The sequence below is a fragment of the Rana temporaria genome, chromosome 1 (genome assembly GCF_905171775.1).
Source record: "Rana temporaria chromosome 1, aRanTem1.1, whole genome shotgun sequence".
Classification (NCBI taxonomy): Eukaryota; Metazoa; Chordata; class Amphibia; order Anura; family Ranidae; genus Rana; species Rana temporaria.
The window spans coordinates 407,875,539-407,896,281 of NC_053489.1; the positions used below are offsets into that span (position 1 = coordinate 407,875,539).

Sequence of the window (20,743 nt, forward strand, 5' to 3'; positions counted from 1 at the left end):
CGCCAGCAGAATTCGGGCGGCCTTTTCAAACCGAGAATGACAACAAGAGGCCGTAGGTAGGGATTTAAAACCCAGTGACGTAAGACGTTCAAATTAAATATCCTTCCGCCGAACAGCTCTCTGTTTTTCTTCCATAAACCCTTGCTTTCCGTCTCATTTTTCTCATTATACGTTAATTAATAAAGTGTGGCTGTAATTGGGGTATGTTAGAGACGTGAAATGAGGAAGAAATAGGTGCCGCGACTGTCTGGGACTACTTTACTTCGGGAATTCATTCTTTGTGTTGACATTGTTGAGAAATCCCTCCGCCGTGTGACGTCTGAGGCTCTAGGGCGTTGAAGGATCAGAAACAAAAACAAGAAGAAGGAAAGAGATCGGAGATCAGAGGAGACAGTCTCACTTCGTACTTTAGATTTTTTATTTTCTTATAATAATTATTATTATGTGTGGTAGGATGAGGGCAGCCATGTTCGGATGTGTGCCCTGGTGAGCTGTGTGTAGTCACCGATCGTGTCTTAGATGTGGACTGGATATGTCCCCCCAATAAAGTGACAAGACTCCCCTCTGCTTATGTAACACCCGGACACCCTGGGAAGGTAAGTACTGTATTACCATCCCCTCCCCCCTTCTGATGATCACCCCCAGGGGTCCTGATTACCTAACTGCCATATCATACACAATACTGGATCCTATATCATCACATCATATAATATAGACATGGCTGATTCCATTCCAAGTCACTGATAGAATAGAATCGAAATTTGACCACAGATGGGCAGATTATGCTTAAGATTTCATCTGTCAGGCCATCAACTGTGCAGCATCTGTCTGACCGATTTATATTGAATTTCTACATAACAAGGGAGACCCTCCGCTCTTTGGGAAAGGAGCAAAAATGACAGATCACATCTTAATCGTTAAACAGCGGCCATACACAGATTCTTTATTGTTTGCCTTGTTTACTGTCCACGAGAAAAAATCCGATCAAAAATATTGCCATACATTGATCGTATTGATCTATCGGATGGGATTTTGTTTGTCCGGACTGTTCACAATCATTTTGATCACTGGATCACTTGATCACTGGATCACTTGATCACTGTATCTTTCCAATAATAAGAACTGTTCGATCAGAATATTACATGTAGGGCCTCTGTAACAATGGCCGCTCATCTATTGATGCAGTTATTTGATGGTGTCTAAAATGATTGGATAAGGATTGTAAACCACACATCCCCCCTCCCCCCAATCAATCTAGTGAGTTTTTGACACTGACAAGTTGATCGACTGTGGTGGACTGTTATCAATTGTTTCTGATCAATTAAAAAAAAATATATATGTATGTGATTGTAAGACGACTGATTGCAAGTCGATTGGATGAGTGTGTGTGTGTGTGTTTTTTTGTATGGGTTGTTTCTGATAGATTGTATATTCAGTTGGTACAGGATGTGTTGCATTGTTTGATATTGTAACCGATGGTGACTCAGTTGTTTGCAATCGTTTCTATTTAGACCATTCAGTCCATCAGTGTATGGCCAGGATTAACCCCATATATCTCCTGAAAATCCTATCTATCCTAAATCTAAACAATCCGATTTTTGGATGGTTCACAGTGTGTGTATATATATATATATATATATATATATATATATATATATATATATATATATATATATATATATATATATATATATATATATATATATATATATATTGTGTGAACCATCCAAAAATCGGAATGAAAACTAATTATAATGTATTTTGTGTTGATCACTTCTGACCGAACACATATCTGAATGTGTGCTAGAGAAGCGATTTCGTAATACAGATCATTTAGATTTAGGACTGGTTGATTACAAAGTGCGTGTTCAATATTTTTATTGATTAATTGCTTATACCTAAAATCAATCACAAATTGCTATGTGTATGGCCACCTTAGCGTTACTAGTAGGACAAATCTTCAGCTGCTGGATCTGTACTTGCAAATCTATGATCCCTAGTGTAGTACCTAGGCTTGCCCTTTAAATCCCATATCAGGACAAACCCCCTCCATTGTTTGGACTATGTACTATTATATGATTATCTAATAAGACTCCTTCATGAAGGCAATCGCTTTCAGATCAAGGTCCAATGAGAATCCAAAAAAACAAGATGGGTGATATGAAGGCAGTTATGTCTTCTATGTCATTTAGAATCAGATCTTGTGGACAGTTTGTAGGCCAGATCTGTGTTGTTTGTGTGCTCTGGGCTGACACTGTTGTTGTTTGTGTGTTGTGTGATTGGTGAGATTTGGGTTTGCTCCGATGGGCTGACACTGTTGTTGTTTGTGTGTGTTGTGTGATCGGTGAGATTTGGGTTTGCTCTGATGGGCTGACACTGATGTTGTTGTTGTTGTTTGTGTGTGATCGGTGAGATTTGGGTTTGCTCTGATGGGCTGACACTGTTGTTGTGGTGTGTGTGTGTGTGTGATCGGTGAGAATTGGGTTTGCTCCGATGGGCTGACACTGATGTTGTTGTTTGGTGTTGTTGTTGTTGTTTTTTGTGTGTGTGTTGGGTGATCGGTGAGATTTGGGTTTGCTCCGATGGGCTGACGTTGTTTCTGTGTGTTGGGTGATCGATCAGTGAGATTTCGGGTTTGCTCTGATGGGCTGACGTTGTTGTTTCTGTGTGTTGGGTGATCGATCAGTGAGATTTCGGGTTTGCTCTGATGGGCTGACGTTGTTGTTTCTGTGTGTTGGGTGATCGATCAGTGAGATTTCGGGTTTGCTCTGATGGGCTGACGTTGTTGTTTCTGTGTGTTGGGTGATCGATCAGTGAGATTTGGGTTTGCTCCGATGGGCTGACATTGTTGTTGTTTCTGTGTGTTGGGTGAGATTTGGGTTTGCTCTGATTGGCTAAATGTTTTGGGTGTTTGGTGAGATCTGATTGATTTGGCTTTGTTTGTGGAGATGAAAGGGTGACCGTTAGTGTTTCTGCTATCAGCTGATATGATGATGATGGGTCACTAGGTATACAAAGGAAATCCCCCACCCAAGGCTATGTAGACGTGATAAACTGTCTGTAGGCAGCCCTCCTCCCCCTTCTCCTGGGATGAGATCCGCCCCACTAAGCACGACACGCCCCTCACCAGCTGATCGCTGCTGACTCTCAGGGAAAAGGCTGAAGTTGTTTATTTCTCCTGTCTTCTGTGTTTTTCTCTGACGCAGATCCAATATGAAGGATTTAGCAGCCCTGGATAACACCAGCAACGAGGCCTTTAAACTTCTCAAGCAACTGAATGTGCATTTGGAACAAGAATACAAGTACCAGCCTAAAGAGAAAGGCTTGATCCTTATAGAGTCCACTGCAGAGGTGAGAGGGCGGGGGAGGGGCGTGTTTGTTATTGGTGTCAAGGTAGCTTCACTTGGAGCTTTCTGATGTTCCATTTGATAAGACTTTGTTTCTCCTTTTTAAATAAATAATTAATTATTAATTACAATTATTAATATTGCTAATGCACACTTTTTTTTTTTTTTTTACTCTTTAATAAATTGTATATACTTAAAAAAAAAATAAAAAAAAAAATGAGCAGATGTTTCTTTCTACATAAATAACATCATAAAAAATAGATGGCATTTAGGATCAGTTGTATGTGTGTACAGAAATTTTAGGAGTGTTTTGATTGCTAATGTTTTTTTCTGCATTGTACCTTTTTTATTATTGTTAATCGATAACTAACCTGTTTACTGTTGTTTTGTACAGAATGATAATACAATCTGTCCAAAATCCAGAAATGCAGAGGTAGAAGACTTGTGGAGTTTAACAAACTTCTATGGCTTCCGTATGGAGACCTTTGTCCTGGCTGTGAACATCTTGGATCGGTTTTTGGCTATCATGAAAGTAAGGCCGGCTCCTACAGAATTAAAGCCAAGAATAAATTGTATAAAACATAACACTATTGTTTGTATGTAAGGCAAGGGGGGTTGGAATTAGTTTCTTCTATGGAGATTTCCATATTTAAGTGGTATCTTTATATCTGGGGCTTCAGCAGGCTGGGCCAGGGGCATTACGCATTATACGGTGTGGTGTGTGTGTGTGTGTGTGTGTTTTTTATTTTATTATTATTGTTAATAATAATAATAATATATATATATATATATATATATATATATATATATATATATATATATATATATATATATATATATATTTATATATTTTTTATTATTAATTTTTAATATATATTCCTGGTACAATCATTTTAGTTTTAATAGATCTCCCATCTCTCTATCTCTTCTCACAATTATCACATAATCCTTCTAATTGTGCAACTACAATCATTTTTGTGTACACCCACTTTTGCAATCACGTTATTTAAATCGCCATGGCCATTTTGACAGCTATCAGTTCTGGTCTTTTTATCCTGATTTAGTGATTGGGTTGTTTTTACAAGATGATCGTTTACATTCAGTTTAAAATAGAAATGAAAGGGAAAAACATTTTGTGTATAGATATAAAAAAAAACATAGAAAAAATGAGGAAAAAGGTATTTATAATAAGTGATCCGATTCCCTCTTCTCTTAGCTGGATGAGAAGCAGCAGCACACTAAGCTTCCCAGTGAATGGCTGTGCAGGGGGGGCGTGTCAGGACAAGTCTGATCATTGGAAGAGAGTACACAGAGTTCCCAGCACAGCTAGAGAACTGACCACATTGTTTTCATATCTGGCTTAGTGTGGGCAGTTAATAGGAAAGCAAAGGGACTGGCAGGAATACCAGGGATTTAACATAAAGGAAGTAATACAAAGAGAAGAGGATACTTTATCATACAAGTACATGGTACAGCAGGCACATATCAGGAATATGAAATGTTGGGGCTAACAAACGCTTTAAGATGGGAGTGTCCTATGCCTCTTGGAGGGAGGGGGTAAAGCATATACATAAACTGCTTGACTTTGTTTTTTCCCTTCCTTACTATATGCCTGTTTTTCAGATGACTTTTGCCTCTACCTGTGACCTATTTCTTCCCCCCCCCCCCCTCTCTTTCATTGCTCAAGCCACTTTACAAATATTATAAGCAAGCTGATTAGCTTGGTGTATTGTCTAACCAATATATGCACATCCTAGTAATCCATGTTTTGAAATGCTTTTAACAGATTTCTTTTTTAAAGTGGTTGTAAACCCTTACATATACCCAGTGAATGGACTAAAGTTGTAGCTGTCTATCTGCAGTCTGTCTTCTCTATATCCATTCAAAGTGCTGAATTTATAAGCCTGTCTGAGCTGTTAAAGTATAAGAGGGCAGAGAGCTGAAGTAACACTCTGCAGAGCTCAGTGAGAGACGTTCTGACAGCTGATTGGATGGAAGGGACACACCCCCCTCCAAAACCAGAACAGAACTGAGGCTGTCAATCAGTTGGAGATCCTTCCCCTCGCCTACTTTTTTTTTTCTTTTGTTTTCCTCAATGTGTGGGAAAACGGGAAGCGGAAGTGATTCATGCTGATGGCAGAGGAACGAAGCAGCAGACAAAACCTACACTTGGTGCTCTTAATTGAGACAAGTACACACTATAGAAGGAAATACTTTGTTCATATTTCATGTCTGAGGTTTACAACCACTTTAAGAAAGATTTCTATTGGTCTGTGACAAAAAACCTTGCAGCGTTTTTACAAATGTTTCTGTATTTTCATTAAGGTGAAGCCAAAGCACTTGTCCTGTATTGGTGTCTGCTGCTTCCAACTGGCGGCCAGAGCTGTAGAGGAGGAATGCAATATCCCATCCACTCATGATGTCATCCGCATCAGTCAATGTAAATGCACTGCGTCCGATATTAAACGTATGGAGAAAATCATATCCGAAAAACTGCACTTTGAATTCAAAGCTACCACTGCCTTAACCTTCTTGCACTTATATCACACTTTAGTACTCTGCCATTCCTCTGAGAGGTAGGTATCTCCTGTGTTTGTTGTATTAAGCAGAATATATTGTAATGTGTTCTTGTTTGTGTGACATAGACACAAGGGAGGTCGTAGGCAACACTTTATTCCACACGGTAGCAGACTAGGAATGGGGGGGGGGGGGTCCAGTATATACCTTTTGTCATCTCAACATCTATATGGAAGTCCGCATAGAACAAAGCATGAAAAAAATAATTTCCAAAAGCGTATTTTGTATGTGGTGTGTGTTTTTATTTTTTTATTTTTTATTATTATGTATACATTTTTATTACTTTTTTTTTTTTTTTTGTGCTTTTTTATCATTTTTAATTAAACTTTTTTTTTTTTTATCATTACAGGAAAGAAGTAATAAACCTTGACAAACTGGAAGCTCAGCTGAAAGCTTGCAACTGCCGGCTCATTTTTTCCAAAGCAAAAGTAAGGATTTTTACGGATTTCATCTGATAATTTGTGATTTGTAAAAAGACTGTTCTGTTAAAAAGTTTTTTTTTCTGTCTTTAGCCCTCAGTGTTAGCCTTGTGCCTTCTTACTCTCGAAGTAGAAACCTTGAAGTCTCTGGAACTGTTTGAGATAGCTTTGCATGTACAGAAACATTCAAAGGCAAGTACACAATTTCTAAAATATTTATTGTTTTAATGTGGGGGGTGTAACTTTTTGTTCCCAGATAATATAATCTGCACATTCTGCAAACATTAAATTGGTGGACATATTTTTTATAATAATAATAATAATAAAAAACAAAATTTGACTAGTAATTCAAGTATTAACAGTGATCTTTCCTAAAAGCATGCATATATTATTGTTTCTAAACCCAGACTTTAAAATCTATTATATAGGCTTTAACATGTTTATCAAATATAAAGAATTCATTAACATAGTACTTAATGATCCTGCCATAAAGTTCCTTTGTTCATTTACTTCAGGGCTTGACAAATCCTAGGCGCCGGGTAACCTTGGTGACTAAAAAATTGCGTCCTGGCGCTTCGGCTTTTGTCAGCTCATTCACTGTTGGCACCAGATGCAGGGATGCACAATTGCTATCCGTCAACACGCCAGACAGTCTACTTGTCGGATGGAAGCATTTAGGCAGCTGTGCTGCTGGCCAATTCATTCCAAATGACCCCCTGTCCTGCTGTGTATCTCGGGCTTCGCTTGCCCATCTATGGGATCGGCTTAGAGGGAAGAGTGACTTCTCGGTCCCCGTTGAGTTTCCCTGGCCATCAAGGCCTGGAAAGAATGTAATGCTGTGTAAAGCGTTTAATGATTTGGATAGTATTTAAAGCGGAGTTTCACCCTAAAAATTAACTTTCTATTAACAACTTACCTTTAATGTAAAAAAATATTTTTTTTACTCGCGCCTATCTGGCCGTTACTAGGCACATTTCATAATCTGCCTAGTTCCTGGTCCTAGGACAGAAAGTTGAACCACCTAAGACCCCATTGCCTCTTGGGAAATTATGACACTCATTTCCCAGGAGTCTCTGGGCATTACTGTGCCTAAAAAATCGCCCAGCATGCTCCTCTCCCTGAAAACCAGGAAGAAAAAGGAACTGGGCTTCACATGCCCACACATATGATGGATACAGCCACAATATGAGCTGGAGGATATAAGCCAAGTGTTTGCAATGCTTTCTGGAATGATTGGGGAGCTATTAATATGTTTTAGGGACTATTTAATGTGCAAAAAAAAAAAATTAAATTATACCCAGGAACCCCGCTTTAAACCCATTGTGTTGATCATAACAGTAGCCGGGCAGCTGGTCTTTTCAGTAGTAGCAAATGTAACTTTTGTGTGTTTTTTAATAGGAAAAAGAAATAATCTTAAATATTGTCCTTTTATTTCCAGGTAAAGGACACAGACATGCTCTATTGGAGAGAGCTTGTTTCCCAATGCCTAGCAGATTATTCGTCCCCAGAATGCTCCAAACCGGACCATAAGAAGCTTGTATGGATTGTATCCAGACGTACTGCACAGAATCTTCATAACAGTTATTACAGTGTTCCAGAATTGCCAACCATTCCAGAGTATGGGTTTATGAAAAGTGAGAGGTATGTACTATGCTCAAGTTATATCTGATTCTAAAATTTTGCACTGGAAAAAATGTAATCCTAACTTCAGGTTACTGTCACTTTTTTTTTAAAATAGTTTGTTTGAACCAAGCTGGTCCAAACTAGCTATTACCTTCACTAATCGATGTGAGCGCTGTAGAAACTGTATGTGCTATATACAGTACTGTGTAGCAGCAGTAGGATAGGAACTTTCTGTTCCTCTCCCAGGGCAAAAATCGTGTCAGGCTTAGCACCGCTCAGACCATTCACAGTCAGCCTTGCTTTTTTCTGAATTGAGTACAAGGCTTCCTCTGAGGTGGAGATTGTGACCTCATCTGCCCGCCTCTTCACCTCAGCCATTCATGGGAAAACTGGTATTCATTTATAAAATACAAAGCTTTCTGTGAATGAATGAGAAGTGCTACACCCAACTCCATTTTGTCCCAGGAGTGGAATGGGAAGTCTCCGTCCCACGGCTGTAAGACAGAACTGTATGTAGCTAATGCTACATACTTTACAGCGCTCAGTGGGCACATCTGTTAGTGAAGGTAAAAATGTATTTGAACCAGACTATTGGTCCAAACTATTTGGTGACTAGTGACAGAAAACTGGAAGTAGGTTTTAAAAACATTAACGCAGTGTTGCATTTATAGGAAAAATCCCAATGACCAGCAGTTTAGTGTGGAAATGTGTTGTATAATACAGAATGCCTATGTTTTTGCCAGGTTCTATATTAAGCTGTTGCCAGTTTCTGTTATTTGATCTGATCATCTAGAATTGCAATGATGTGCTACTTATGGGACTCATACACACACAACATTTTGAATTTTTCTTCTGAACGCCTTTTACTCCTGGCAGGCAAAAGCCGAGTCTTGCACACACGTTTTAGGCTCGTTTAGCATTCATGCGTTCTATTGGACAGTGGCTTTTCTTTACTTCAAGTGGGTTTTGCATAACCTTACAAGTCTATGGGCTTGAGGCAGGACAAATGCACCTCTGTCTTAGAATTCCATAGGTGTGCACAGCATCTTGCATTAGGGCGTGCACCTCAAAGCTCAAATACAGAGGCAGTGGCTAGAGAGGTACACATGCCCTGGCTGTGATGTCTTTTCCGTGGCAGAAATTCTAGAACACAAAGTGTGAACAAGTCCTTTAAATTATTTTATTTGTAGCTGCCCTTTTTGGGGCTTTTGGTGAAATATCAGGGGTCTACAGGCCCCTGATATCTCTCAATTAAGCCTGAGAAAGGGACTGAGGACATGGGTTTATCAGCCCCTTTCCCTTCAGCTCAGCGTGCCCAGGCTTAAATGGTTTTACTATGCTTCAGAGATGAAGACACAGGAGCAATCGCTCACTATGTTCATTCAGAAAAGGAAAGGGACGGTAAATGACATTTACTGACCACTCTTCCCCGATTCATTTTTGATAGAAGTACAGGCCAACAGGTAATAATTGGGCCTAGAGCTACCACATTTAAATGTAATGCTCCTGTATAGGCCATTAATTGGCATTTGGTTTGTCTTGAACTGCAACAAAGTAATATTATATGGAGATTGGGGGTTATTTACTAAAACTGAAGAGTGCAAAATCTGGTGCAGCTCCTCACTGAAACCAATCGGCTTCCAGGTTTTATTGCCAAAGCCTAATTGAACAAGCTGAAGTTGGAAGCTGATTGGCTACCATGCTCGGCTGCACCAGATTCTGAGTGCATCCGTTTTTAGTAAATCTCCCCCATTGTGTTTCTGCTGTAGTAACTGAGCCTTTTCTCTTAATTACAGTGAGGACTCGTGTGAAGATATGAGCAGTGGGGAAGATAGTCTGAGCAGCTCTCCACCAAGTGACCTTGAGGTTTCCTTCTTTTTTGATGACTACAAGCCAAAACTCAAACGTCGTAGTCGTCACCTCTATCCTTTGTAACAAAGGGCATTATACTTTGTATGCATGTGGTGAAATTGTACTAAAAGATGTTGTGAATGAAAGAGGTCATTTGTTTCACAAATTTAGAGCTTAGTTTTAAATGCCTACAGGAGTTAATCGATCTTAAAGGCCAACAAAGCAACCAATTGTAATGCCATTTATGAATCTAAATTGAGTAGTCCTTGATTTGCTGCTAAAACTGCATATTCAGGTTTTACTTTTTTCTTTTTGTGCGGATCATTTACTGTATTGTAAGCTACTTTATATGGAGCCGTTCTCCCATTCGTTTAACTTTTTAATTCCATAGTTGCAGTTTTAGCTTGGCGCTTAAATTATTTTTATTATTTTTTTCCCGTATTAAGAAGATTTTGTGAATTTGCTGTACTTGTGTTATGTTAGTGTTGTCTCTCCTACATTCCATAGCAATATTAATATTTTAACTACCTATGTAAAGAATTCAGACCTTTATTAGTTTAATCTTCTACTTTTCCTTGCATTATCCCTGCTTGTTTGTCTAGTATTGTAAAACGGCTATACTAGACATAACTGCGATCTTCTTCTATTAGAACCAACAAATGGGAACTGGCTCGTCAACATTGCCTTAGCTTATGTGGCAGCTTCTGAAATCATGAGGAGAGAGTATGGCCTCGTACACACCAGCGGACAGTCCGATGAAAACAGTCCACCGGACCGTTTTCATCGGACATGTCCGCTGGGAGATTTCGGTCTGATGGCTGTACACACCATCAAACCGAAATCCGCGCGGACAGAGAACGCGGTGACGTAGACGACACCGACGTTCTCTATCGCGCGAGTTCAATGCTTCCACGCATGCGTCGAATCAATTCGACGCATGCGCGGGATTTCGGTCCGCTGGTTAGACGTACTAACCGGCGGACATGTACGACTGACAGCTCTCCAGCGGACAAGTTTCTTAGCATGCTAAGAAACTTTAGTCCGCCGGGTTTATCTGTTCAGCGGACCAGTTTCAGCGGACAGATCCGGTCGTGTGTACGAGGCCTAAGGCACAATTACATAGGGTTTATTTAAAGCAGGGATCTCGTGTGCAATATCAGTGGGGCCCGTTAGTCCTTGTAATTTTACAGTATCTTAAAGCGGTTGTAAACCCCAAAATAGACAAAGCCATAATGAGCTAGTATGACTAGCATACTAGCTCTTTATGAATTACTTACCCTATATTGAAGCCCTCCTAGTCTCCCCCTCACGCCGCAGACATCTCTCTGGAAGGTTACTTCCAGGTATCGGCGCTCTGATTGGCCGGAGCGGCGATGACGTCACTCCACGCAGGAGCCGTCAAAGTCGGCATTATCCATTGATAAAACCGGCATTCTCAGTGCGCCTGTGCGGTGCATTTTTTGTGGCAAATATCTTCTAAACCGTGTAGGTTTAGGAGATCTTGCAATCACCTACAGGTAAGCCTTCATCTAGGCTTACCTGTAGGGTTACAACCACTTTAAAATGTGTATTCTCAGAACAGTATATGCAGTATTTTTACTCAAACTCCTTTTCACCAAAGGTAGTCCTGACCAACAGGTGCAGCTACTTTTGCTCTTTTGTACATATGCTCAGTCCTGAGACAGGCACAACAGCAATGTATTTGTAGATTTCTCCCAGAAGCACAGGAAAGGTTTGATTGTTCAAATATTTATTATTACTTCATGCTGTAGTTGGTTTTAGAGCATGATCTTGTAAAGCTCTGCAGCAGGATTGTACTAATCTTAAGATATGTGTTCCATGCATAGGGAGTATTATAAACATAGGGTCGCTGTGCTGTTTTTGTTTAACTGTAAGGTGACAATTTCATGTCCTTTTTCAGGAGAAAATGGTTTCCATAGCTTTGGCATTTTTGTTTTCTTTGTTTTTAAAGTAAATGTTCTTTCAAAAAAGCAGAATAGGGAAAAAAAAAAAAAAACGAAAAATAAAATTTCCTTTTTGTTTTAAGCAGAATATGATTTAAAAAAAAAAAAAAGTTTTTTTTAAATCCTATAATTTGCATGGCTTGTATTGTGAATGTGTATATTTTGGTGCTACAAAAAGTACCAGGGTAAAGCAGCACTTAAGTAGTAATTAGTTGCACTGTTATTCTGTAATTTTTATCCTATGTGGCATCATAGCTCTTTGTGTATATCAGTTTTGTACCAAAGCAAGTGGCAATATAAACAATATCCTTTTTAAATGCTCAATAACTGAACATTTATAGGATTAAGACATGAAGCCTAATAGGTATATTTGACTAATCTATTCTATTTTACTATAATTATTTTTTTTTTTTCTCTTGCTTATCACAATACAGTTATGCTTGATTGCCAAATACCGTAAGTGGTGGCCTCTTGATGGTTCTGAATTTCTTAAAGGATTTCTTCAAATATCTGCACATATTTATTCTTCTTAAGTTGCCTATTGAATTTAAGAGTAAGTTATAATATGTCTCCATATAGCTAACAGCACTTTGGTTTTCAACTGAAATACAAAAAAAAAGAATGTAAAGGTTCCTATAGGCTACAGCTAGGCGGTCATCTGGGCCAGCTGTTTCGTTGTAGGGGTCAACGGTCTGGTCTGTGAGCCAACTATCCCCTGACGAGGAGTGTCTAAAAATGACTGGGCAAGTCATAAAGTTTGAAAAAAAAAATATATATATATACTTGGTATATAACCGTAAAGTAAAAACTTGTACCACCTTCTTTTCAGTGGATCCTTGCTCTGTTGCAGAGCTAAGGCTGCTGGCAGATTTTTCTGCATCCAGCGCTTCTGGGTGTGATTTGATCTGTGCCATTCGCTGTAAGCTATATTTTCACATACTGTGTTTACAGTACATACTGAATTTCTATTAGTTGCAAAACGGAAACAATACACAAGAAGTAACTTGCAGCCATGTCAGTAGGCAACTGAAGTAAGAACTCCGTCCGCAGCTATAAGGAGAAACTCTAAGTGTTAAAGAGTATTGGCTGAAACAAAAAACGGTTCCTAAAAGGCAACTGTCATTGCTCATTAGAAACATTCTTGTGTTCTGATAATGTGATTTGTGAACACTTAAAACGGTTAAGATTTTTCCATAACTGTTGAAGTAAAGGTGTGCGTGTGTGAAGGTACAAATGTAAATGGTGCTGTTCAGTGCAAAAAAAATAAAAAAAAATGTACATAAAATATGTAAATTGAAAAAAAATGTACAGAAAAAATGTAAAAACTTTAAAATGCACAAAAAGTTATTTTTTTTATATGTATGTAGCATTTTTGTTAAATGGCATGTAGATATTAATTTATTCCATACAACATATATTGTTTATCAGACTGTTTTTTGTGTTCTTTTTCTGAAGCAGTCTTAACAAATAAAAGAGAAAAATCTACTTTTACAAACACGATTTTGTCGTTTATTACTTTAACTTGCAGTGTGGATTCAAGAGTTTACATTAACATTTATTCATAGAAGACTGGACAGAGGGAAAGTCTATAAAAGGCTGCTTTTTTTTTATTTCTTGGGGAAATAGTCATGAAAACAGAAAATGTCCTATCAAAAACTTACCGTCATTTTCCTTTCCTGATTGGCTCCATGATGGCATATAATCCTTCCCGGCTTAAAGCCTTGGCAAACTTCCTAGCTGAAGAGATGGCCCTTAGAGTAGGGTGACCAGACGTCCCCGGTTTTAGGGGACAGTCCCCGGACCAAGTCTGTCCCTGGTTTTGTCCCCGGATTGGATGCAAATAGGGGCTAGGGCAATTTCAAAGACAGTCAGTGCAGAATAAAAAAATAAATTCTAAATTGCACACCCCTTCTCCTACTAGCTTAGCGGGCTGTATTTTTTTTTTTCCATTATCTGTGCCCCTTTCTGATGATCATGCGCTGGTCAGAGCGGAGGGAATATTTCTTCAGTTTTGGGTGCATACCCATTCAGCTCCGCTCGCATGTTCTTCTGCCTTTGTTCAAGTCCCGGCCAGCCGCCTGCCTGCTTATCTCCTTCCCTTCCCTGGTAGAGTGATCTTCCTCCGCTCCCTACCCAGGGCCCAGAGAGTAAGACTTGACAGGCTGTGAGACGGGCAGAGTCTCGCTGATTGCCACCATTACTAGTAATAAAAAATATGTCCTTGGATTTCATTTTAAAAATCTGGTCACCTTACCTTAGAGTGCATGTCTTCATAACTCGGTCTTTACCCAAGCTGGACTAAAAGAGCTCTCATCTGGAACTGGCAAGGATGTCCAGAGCAAGTAGTAAATCCCACCTAGCGAGTCTTGGCTCTCCTTTTGAGTCTCAGATGCAGCCCCCCATCAAAGCATTCTTGACAGAATGTACCTGACCAAAGGACTGAAGCAAAATAAGTTAAGCAGTCCAAATTGAACAAGCTTTATTCAAATCCTTTTGTAGGATTTATAGATATTAGCTTAGCGAAAAACAGCCAAGCCTGATCAGTCTCTTTTTTTTTTTTTTTTTTTTTTCAGGATGAGAAACTGGATCTCATCCAAAAGAAAGGACTTCGATCCGATAACCTGGTATCAAAAACAGGGACCAAGGCCTGTTTGGCCAATGGGGAATTACTGCATCTAATCTGTCACAGCATCCTCACTCGGGGATTGGACCAGGCCCCTAGCGAAAGGCTTTCCAGCTTGTAATAGTAAGGAATTATTGGGGTTTGAACTGAGCAACCCAGTACTGCAAGGTGCTGACCACTAAATCATTCTGCTGCTCTGTCCCTCTGTTCAATTTTCACCCCTCTTGAAAGAATATGCTTCTAGCTAAAACAACCTAGGAAAAAAAAGGCAATGCACTCATTTTGGAAATGCTAAAATACTTGCAGGTACTTCTGCCATTTTAGGCATCCTAGCAGCCTTACAAAAGGAGGTACAGAAACCTGCTCAAAGATCGTCCTTATCCGCATCTTCCTTTTAGGAATTGTTTGGAGAGAGTTAAATTGGCCAGTTGACAGGTCCTGCAAGAAAAAGGCTTGACATTGTCGGAGTAGGGAATCCTTGCACAGGGAGAATTGTAACAGACTCCTTTAGGACAGTGGTCATCAACCTTGTCCTCAGGGCCCACTAACAGGCCAGGTTTGCAGGATAACTGAAATACATCACAGGTGTTATCATTTTCTGCTCAGTGATTGCAGTATTCTAGACTGCATCTCCCCAAGGTAATACATAAAATCTGACCTGTTAGTGGGCCCTGAGGACGGGGTTGATGACCACTGCTTTAGAGTGTACCCATGGCAACCTGTTGTCATCTTTCTCCCTGGATGCCTGAACAAGGCAGGAAATTCATACAGGGTTTTGCCAGCCACGGCATGAGCAGCAAAGGCCCAGTTTACGGTTTGCATAATACATGCAGATCTGGAGAGACTTAATAGCAAGTGTCCATTAGTCGGCTTCCCATACAGCAGCTTTTAGAGGCCCGCAGAAGGGCTAACCATCAAGGAGCAGTACCAGTAAGGCCCCTTTCACACTAAGGAGTTTTTCAGGCGGTACAGTGCTAAAAATAGCGCCTGAAAAACTCCTGCCCAGCCTTCTCAATGTGAAAGCCCGAGGGCTTTCACACTGAGGCTATGCGCTGGCAGGAGAGAAAAAAATATCCTGCAAGCAGCATCTTTGGAGCGGTATGTATACCGCTCCTTTCCATTTAAAACAATGGAAAACCGCGGTAATACCATCCGCAATGCGCCTCTGCAGATTACATCAGCACATGCAGGGGACATCTCCTAAACCGGTTAAGGAGATATCCTTGGTAGCTACAGGTAAGCCTTAATATAGGTTTACCTGTAGCATAAAGTTGTTTTATAGGATTTACAACCACTTTAAACGGAGCCTCCAACACAGAAAGAAAAACCTTGCTTATAGCCAACTCCACTTTTCCCTCTGGGTGATCTATGTCCATTGGGAAAGGGGAATAGCCGCTCCAGGTGGGAACCCAGACGAACATCCACTGTTGCAGACAACTCAGGTGCAGGCAATGCACTTAGCAAAGCAGGAACAAAGATTGTCTCTGGACAGCCGCACACTGAACAAATTGTAGCATTTATTGAAAAAAGGACAGCACTACAAGTCACAGCAAAGTTAAATAAAATAAAACCCAACTGCTGACACATTTCGCACTAACACTAGTGCTTAGTCATAGCTAAAAGTAATGCAAAAATACGAAGGGAACTTGGACAGCCGCACTCCAAAAATGTTCTTTTAATTAAAATCTATCACAAAATAAACATGCCAAAGCAAAAAAAATTGGAACAAAAGCCAACGTTTCGCACTGTAGCTTCAGTGCTTAGTCATAGCTATGACTAAGCACTAGAGTTAGTGCGAAACGCGTCAGAAGTTGGGTTTTATTTTATTTAATTTTGCTGTGACTTGTAGTGCTGTCCTTTTTTCAATAAAGGCTACAATTTGCTCAGTGTGCGGCTGTCCAGAGACAATCTTTGTTCCTGATCTATGTCCATTGCAAGGATTATAACAAACTTTGTTGCAGATTACTACCTTTTTGGTATTCTGAAGAAATCCTCTTTTCTGAGTGAGTATAATGGAAGTGGTTTCATAATTAACAGTCAGGTGTGGAGCTGAAGGGCACTTATGAGGAAATCTGCTGGGCCTGCATCCCTTTAGACATGTTCCATAAAAGCATCTATCAAAAAATGACATTTTTGTTGCAAGGGATGCCTGAAATCTGATTTGTATCTTAGGCAGACTTCTGGGAAAATTGGTGGGCCAATCACACAAGTAGAAATTTATGTTTCTGGGGAGTGGTCAGTACAGAGCAGCTCCAGGTAGCCATATTACTATGTATTCTCAGAAAATGACATTGACTGCAGATTGAAAAGAAAAGGTAGTTTTTAATAACATTCAATTCCAATATGATTGGTGTCGCAATTATGTGCGCTATATTATTTTTTCTTTATTTGCTATATTTTTGCCACACAAAAGTGGAGTTACCTTTTAGGGCCATTTCACACCAGACGCAGTTCCATTCAGTTCCGTGTGCATTTTTTCTGCACAAAATGCATGCACAGTGTTTTTTCACCATGTATTCCAATGGCTCTAGTTCACACCATGCAGTCAGTTTCCGGTCAGTTTCTTTACCGGAAACTGACTGCATGGTGTGAACTAGAGCCATTGGAATACATGGAAAACACCATGCACACATTTGTAGTGCAGAAAAAATACTTACGGAACTGCGTCTGGTGTGAACTGGCCCTAAAACATACTTATCTGTTCAGGACAGAAAAAAGGCAAAGGTGGGCAACTGCACCAAACTTTAATAAAATGCCGCAATGCACATAATTTTTATTTTTTTTTAACATAAATGGAGTTACTCCCTAACAGCCCGCATGGCATCTGGTCCCTTCTGCCAACCTCAAGCCAAACATACACACGTATCCTGGACTGCTACCACAGGGCAATCAATGCATCCGCAGGGCAAAACCCGGACTGTATATCTTTAGTGTCCATACCTAATGGGTGTTTATTTTTTTAGATGACCTTCCCAGCAACCGTCCTGATGGAAGGGGGGTGTTCCAAAGCACTTCCCTGCTCCCTGGCTTGTCGAGAGCAATGGCTGGCTGGAGGTTTTTCTGCCTTTACCAGGCCAGGGTGAGTTTGCAGGTGAAACTACAAAAACAAAGAAGGTAAGGCGCAAACCCCTGGTGTATTACCCGAGTAAAAAAGGTGTTTATTAAAATGAAAAGTAACCAATTAAATGCATACTCACAAAAGTATTGAGTTTGTACAGCATATACTGTACATGGAAGGATACTATAAGGTAGAAAATGCAAGTGCTTCTACAACCTCACATAAGCATAAGCACCCCCTTCTTCAGTATAGCTCGTTTGGCTGTACCTCTCCTATGGGTCACAGGGGTGCAATCGTTTTGCACTCCGGTGACCCATTTTCAGCAACGGTCCGCTCTCTGCTGATGTCACCAATGTCAGTTTAGGCACTGTGTCATCCCGTCCATGGAGTTTGGATCCGCCAGGTGCCTCCGGCCCACTCCACCCCTTTCACAGCTCAGCGCTCCAATGAGTGAGGAGAGAGAACAGCAGAGAGCTGTGACTGACAGTCTACAGCTCTCTGCTCACGGAGCTCTGAAAAACAAGTGATCGGCAGTGTTCGATCACTCAGTTCTCAGTGTTGAGGTGCCGGGGGACAAATGCAGCATTGGACCAACGCTGCATCCACCTAGGTAAGTATGATTGGGGCGGAGGAGGGGAGATCCTTTACTTCTCTTTTAAGGTGGGCCTTCATATAGTTTTGGTAAATCTATAGAAGATTTTACAATCCGTTTGAAAGTGTTTGGCCAGCTTTAGACTACCCATCTACCAGCTTTGCTCAAAACTGTCACATAGATGCAGCTTACCTTATACATACAGTGTTTGTGGATTGTACTCAACAGAACAAAACAGGAAATCACCTATTTTAACTGACAGATTTACATACCCTGACTGCCAAAACCGGATCTTAACATGAAGGGTGGAAATTCTGGACAGCATCAAGATTCCTCTCCCAAAGTTTAAAGATTAAATAAAGGGACTGGATAGACCAGTTACACTAAAGTTACATCAGTACATGCATAGGAAATATATCTGATTGTTCCAGTGCAAACACAAGTTATTTAATAAGCATGTAAACACTAAAAGCATTATATAAAGAGTCAATAAAACAAACAGTGAGGAGACTTTGGGGCCTTTCACATGGGCGGACCAATCGGGTCAGACCCGATCGGACTCTCCAGTTTCCTCTATAGACCAGCAGGTGTCAATGGACATGTGGGCTAAAACCAGACAAAAAGGGATCAGCAGGCCGATACCTCCACTGAACAAACTGACTTCAATGGAGCCCACCCCATATGTAAGGGGCCTTACACAGATCAAATTGTATTTGTTTTTTTGCTGAAAGATACAAAACTTGATCTATCTGTGACCCTGCCAGCACCAGAGCGGACAGGTGACAGGTCTGTGTCTGCTCAGTTTATGCAGAGCGGACATGGAAAGAGCCCTCTCTGCTCTATGGGCAGCCGGGTGTAAATGGACAGTGCAGTCTGTTTACAACTACCCTCCGATCTGATTCACATACACAGAGTAGAATAGACCCCCTTCCTTTTATTTTTAGCAGATCAGATCAGAGGTAAATGGACACAAATCCGTTTACACCCATTGGTTCATAGTGGTGAATTCACTGTCCGGATCGGAAAGGTCGTGTAAAAGGGGCCTAAATCTATGCGCCTGTGGCCAGCCTTACACTGTGCAGTGTGCACTAATAAAATCATTAACATGTTGTCATAAGATAATTTGGCTTAATTTATTTATTTTAGCACCTAATCAGGAATAGGGAAATATGTTTTATATGATGTATGTGTACTGTAATGCTAGTTCATCCGTATATTCATCCCTTCTTTATTTGACATAGTTTTATACATTTTTACTCCTGAAGCATATAATGTTTAGCAGTTCTAAAGAAATAATGCATTCAAATTGACCTAAACCCATCACAAATAGCCAGTTCTGTGGCTGTTCTTCCTATACTGGGCTGCCATCAGGGCCGCTGATAAGCCAGTACAACTGGCCCTGTTGTAGGGGGCCGGAGGTCCCCAGGGGCCCGGAGGCCCACAGGGTCCCAGATGACAACTCCCCTTTTTTTTATTTATTTTTTATAAAAAATATATATATTTTTTTTAATATATTTTTATTTAAATTTTTATTAAAAGGCCATTTTTTTTTTTTAGAGGTCCGGGGGTCCCCAGGGGTCCGAAGGACCCCAGGTCCCTGGATGGTAACCCCCCTTTTTTGTATTTATTTTTTATAAAAAAAAATATATTTTTTCTAATATATATATTTTTTTATTTTTTATTAAAGGGACAATTTTTTTTTCTTAGGGATACGGGAGTCCCCAGGGGCCCGGAGATCCCCAGGGCCTGGGATGAAAACACCCTTATTTTTATAAAAAATAAATACATTTTTATATATTTATTTATTTCATATATATATATATATATATATATATATATATATATATATATATATATATATATATATATATTATTAAAGGTCCCCAGGGCCCCGGGTGGCAATCCCCCTTTTTTTATAAATTCTTTTTTTTTTTCACATTATTTTATTTAATTTTTTCTTTTTATTCCTTTATATATATATAATTTTAAAGGGCTCATGAGGTCTCCATGTGGCAAACCCCCTTTTTTTTTTTTTTATAAATGTTTTTTTTTTTTTTTAATTAAAGGGCCCAGAGGTCCCCAGGGCCCTGAATGGCAACCCCCCCCCCTTTTTTTTAATAAATGTTTATTTATTTTATATATTTTTTCATTTTTCATTTTTATTAATAATTTGTAAAGGGCCCCCCTCCGCTTCTCAATTCGAAGCAGCCCCCCCCCGCTTCTTAATTTCAATTTCAGACTGTAGCCCCCCCCCCACCCCCGGTTCTCTGCTCCAGGTGCCTACCAATGCCGCCAATCCCGTAACGTGCTGCAGAGACAGTTTCAAGGCGGGGCCAGGGGTGGAGCTAAAGGCGGGACCAGGGGTGGAGCTGAAGGGGGCCCCGTCAGGTAGGCTGTACGGGGCCCCATGATTTCTATCAGCGGCCCTGGCTGCCATTGAGTAGAGAGAGAGGGCAGAGAGAGGGACAAAGCACTGGCCATTCATAGGATTGTATGCAGCCACAGAAAGCAGGAGGAAAACCCTGCCCAACACCTAGGAAAAACAGAGAAAGAGGAAATGGAGCTGTTGTGGAGTCTGAGCCTGCTGGGAGCATCTGAGACTTGTGGAGGAATGTAGTGCTTAGACAACCCTAAGCCTGTGTGTCAGATTAGCAATGAAACTACACATCCCAGCATGACCGGGGCTCTG

At 40.2% G+C, this 20,743-nt stretch overlaps 1 protein-coding gene across 2 annotated transcripts; it reads left to right on the forward strand.

Annotated features, from left to right (window-relative positions):
* The first annotated feature begins 324 nt into the window (after window positions 1–324).
* Window positions 325–10,602, forward strand: CCNG2 (cyclin G2). 2 transcript variants are annotated; one of them, XM_040324118.1, is made up of 8 exons: window positions 326–596; window positions 3,207–3,351; window positions 3,742–3,879; window positions 5,673–5,923; window positions 6,274–6,352; window positions 6,437–6,535; window positions 7,782–7,984; window positions 9,763–10,601. In XM_040324118.1, the coding sequence occupies exons 2-8, from the start codon at window positions 3,214–3,216 to the stop codon at window positions 9,899–9,901; spliced, it is 1,047 nt and encodes a 348-aa protein (XP_040180052.1). In that variant the 5' UTR covers window positions 326–596; window positions 3,207–3,213; the 3' UTR covers window positions 9,902–10,601. The 2 variants fall into 2 exon arrangements, with proteins under 2 accessions (XP_040180062.1, XP_040180052.1); XM_040324128.1 differs by lacking the exon at window positions 3,742–3,879 and having other exon boundaries at window positions 325–596; window positions 9,763–10,602.
* Window positions 10,603–20,743: the final 10,141 nt, after the last annotated feature.

Excerpts from the sequence above, each read along its gene's own strand:
- CCNG2 (XM_040324118.1), top strand. The coding sequence starts at position 3,214 with ATGAAGGATTTAGCAGCCCTGGATAACACCAGCAACGAGGCCTTTAAA. Across the intron at positions 3,352-3,741 it reads TTATAGAGTCCACTGCAGAG|AATGATAATACAATCTGTCC; the intron begins GTGAGAGGGCGG and ends TGTTTTGTACAG. Across the intron at positions 3,880-5,672 it reads GGTTTTTGGCTATCATGAAA|GTGAAGCCAAAGCACTTGTC; the intron begins GTAAGGCCGGCT and ends ATTTTCATTAAG.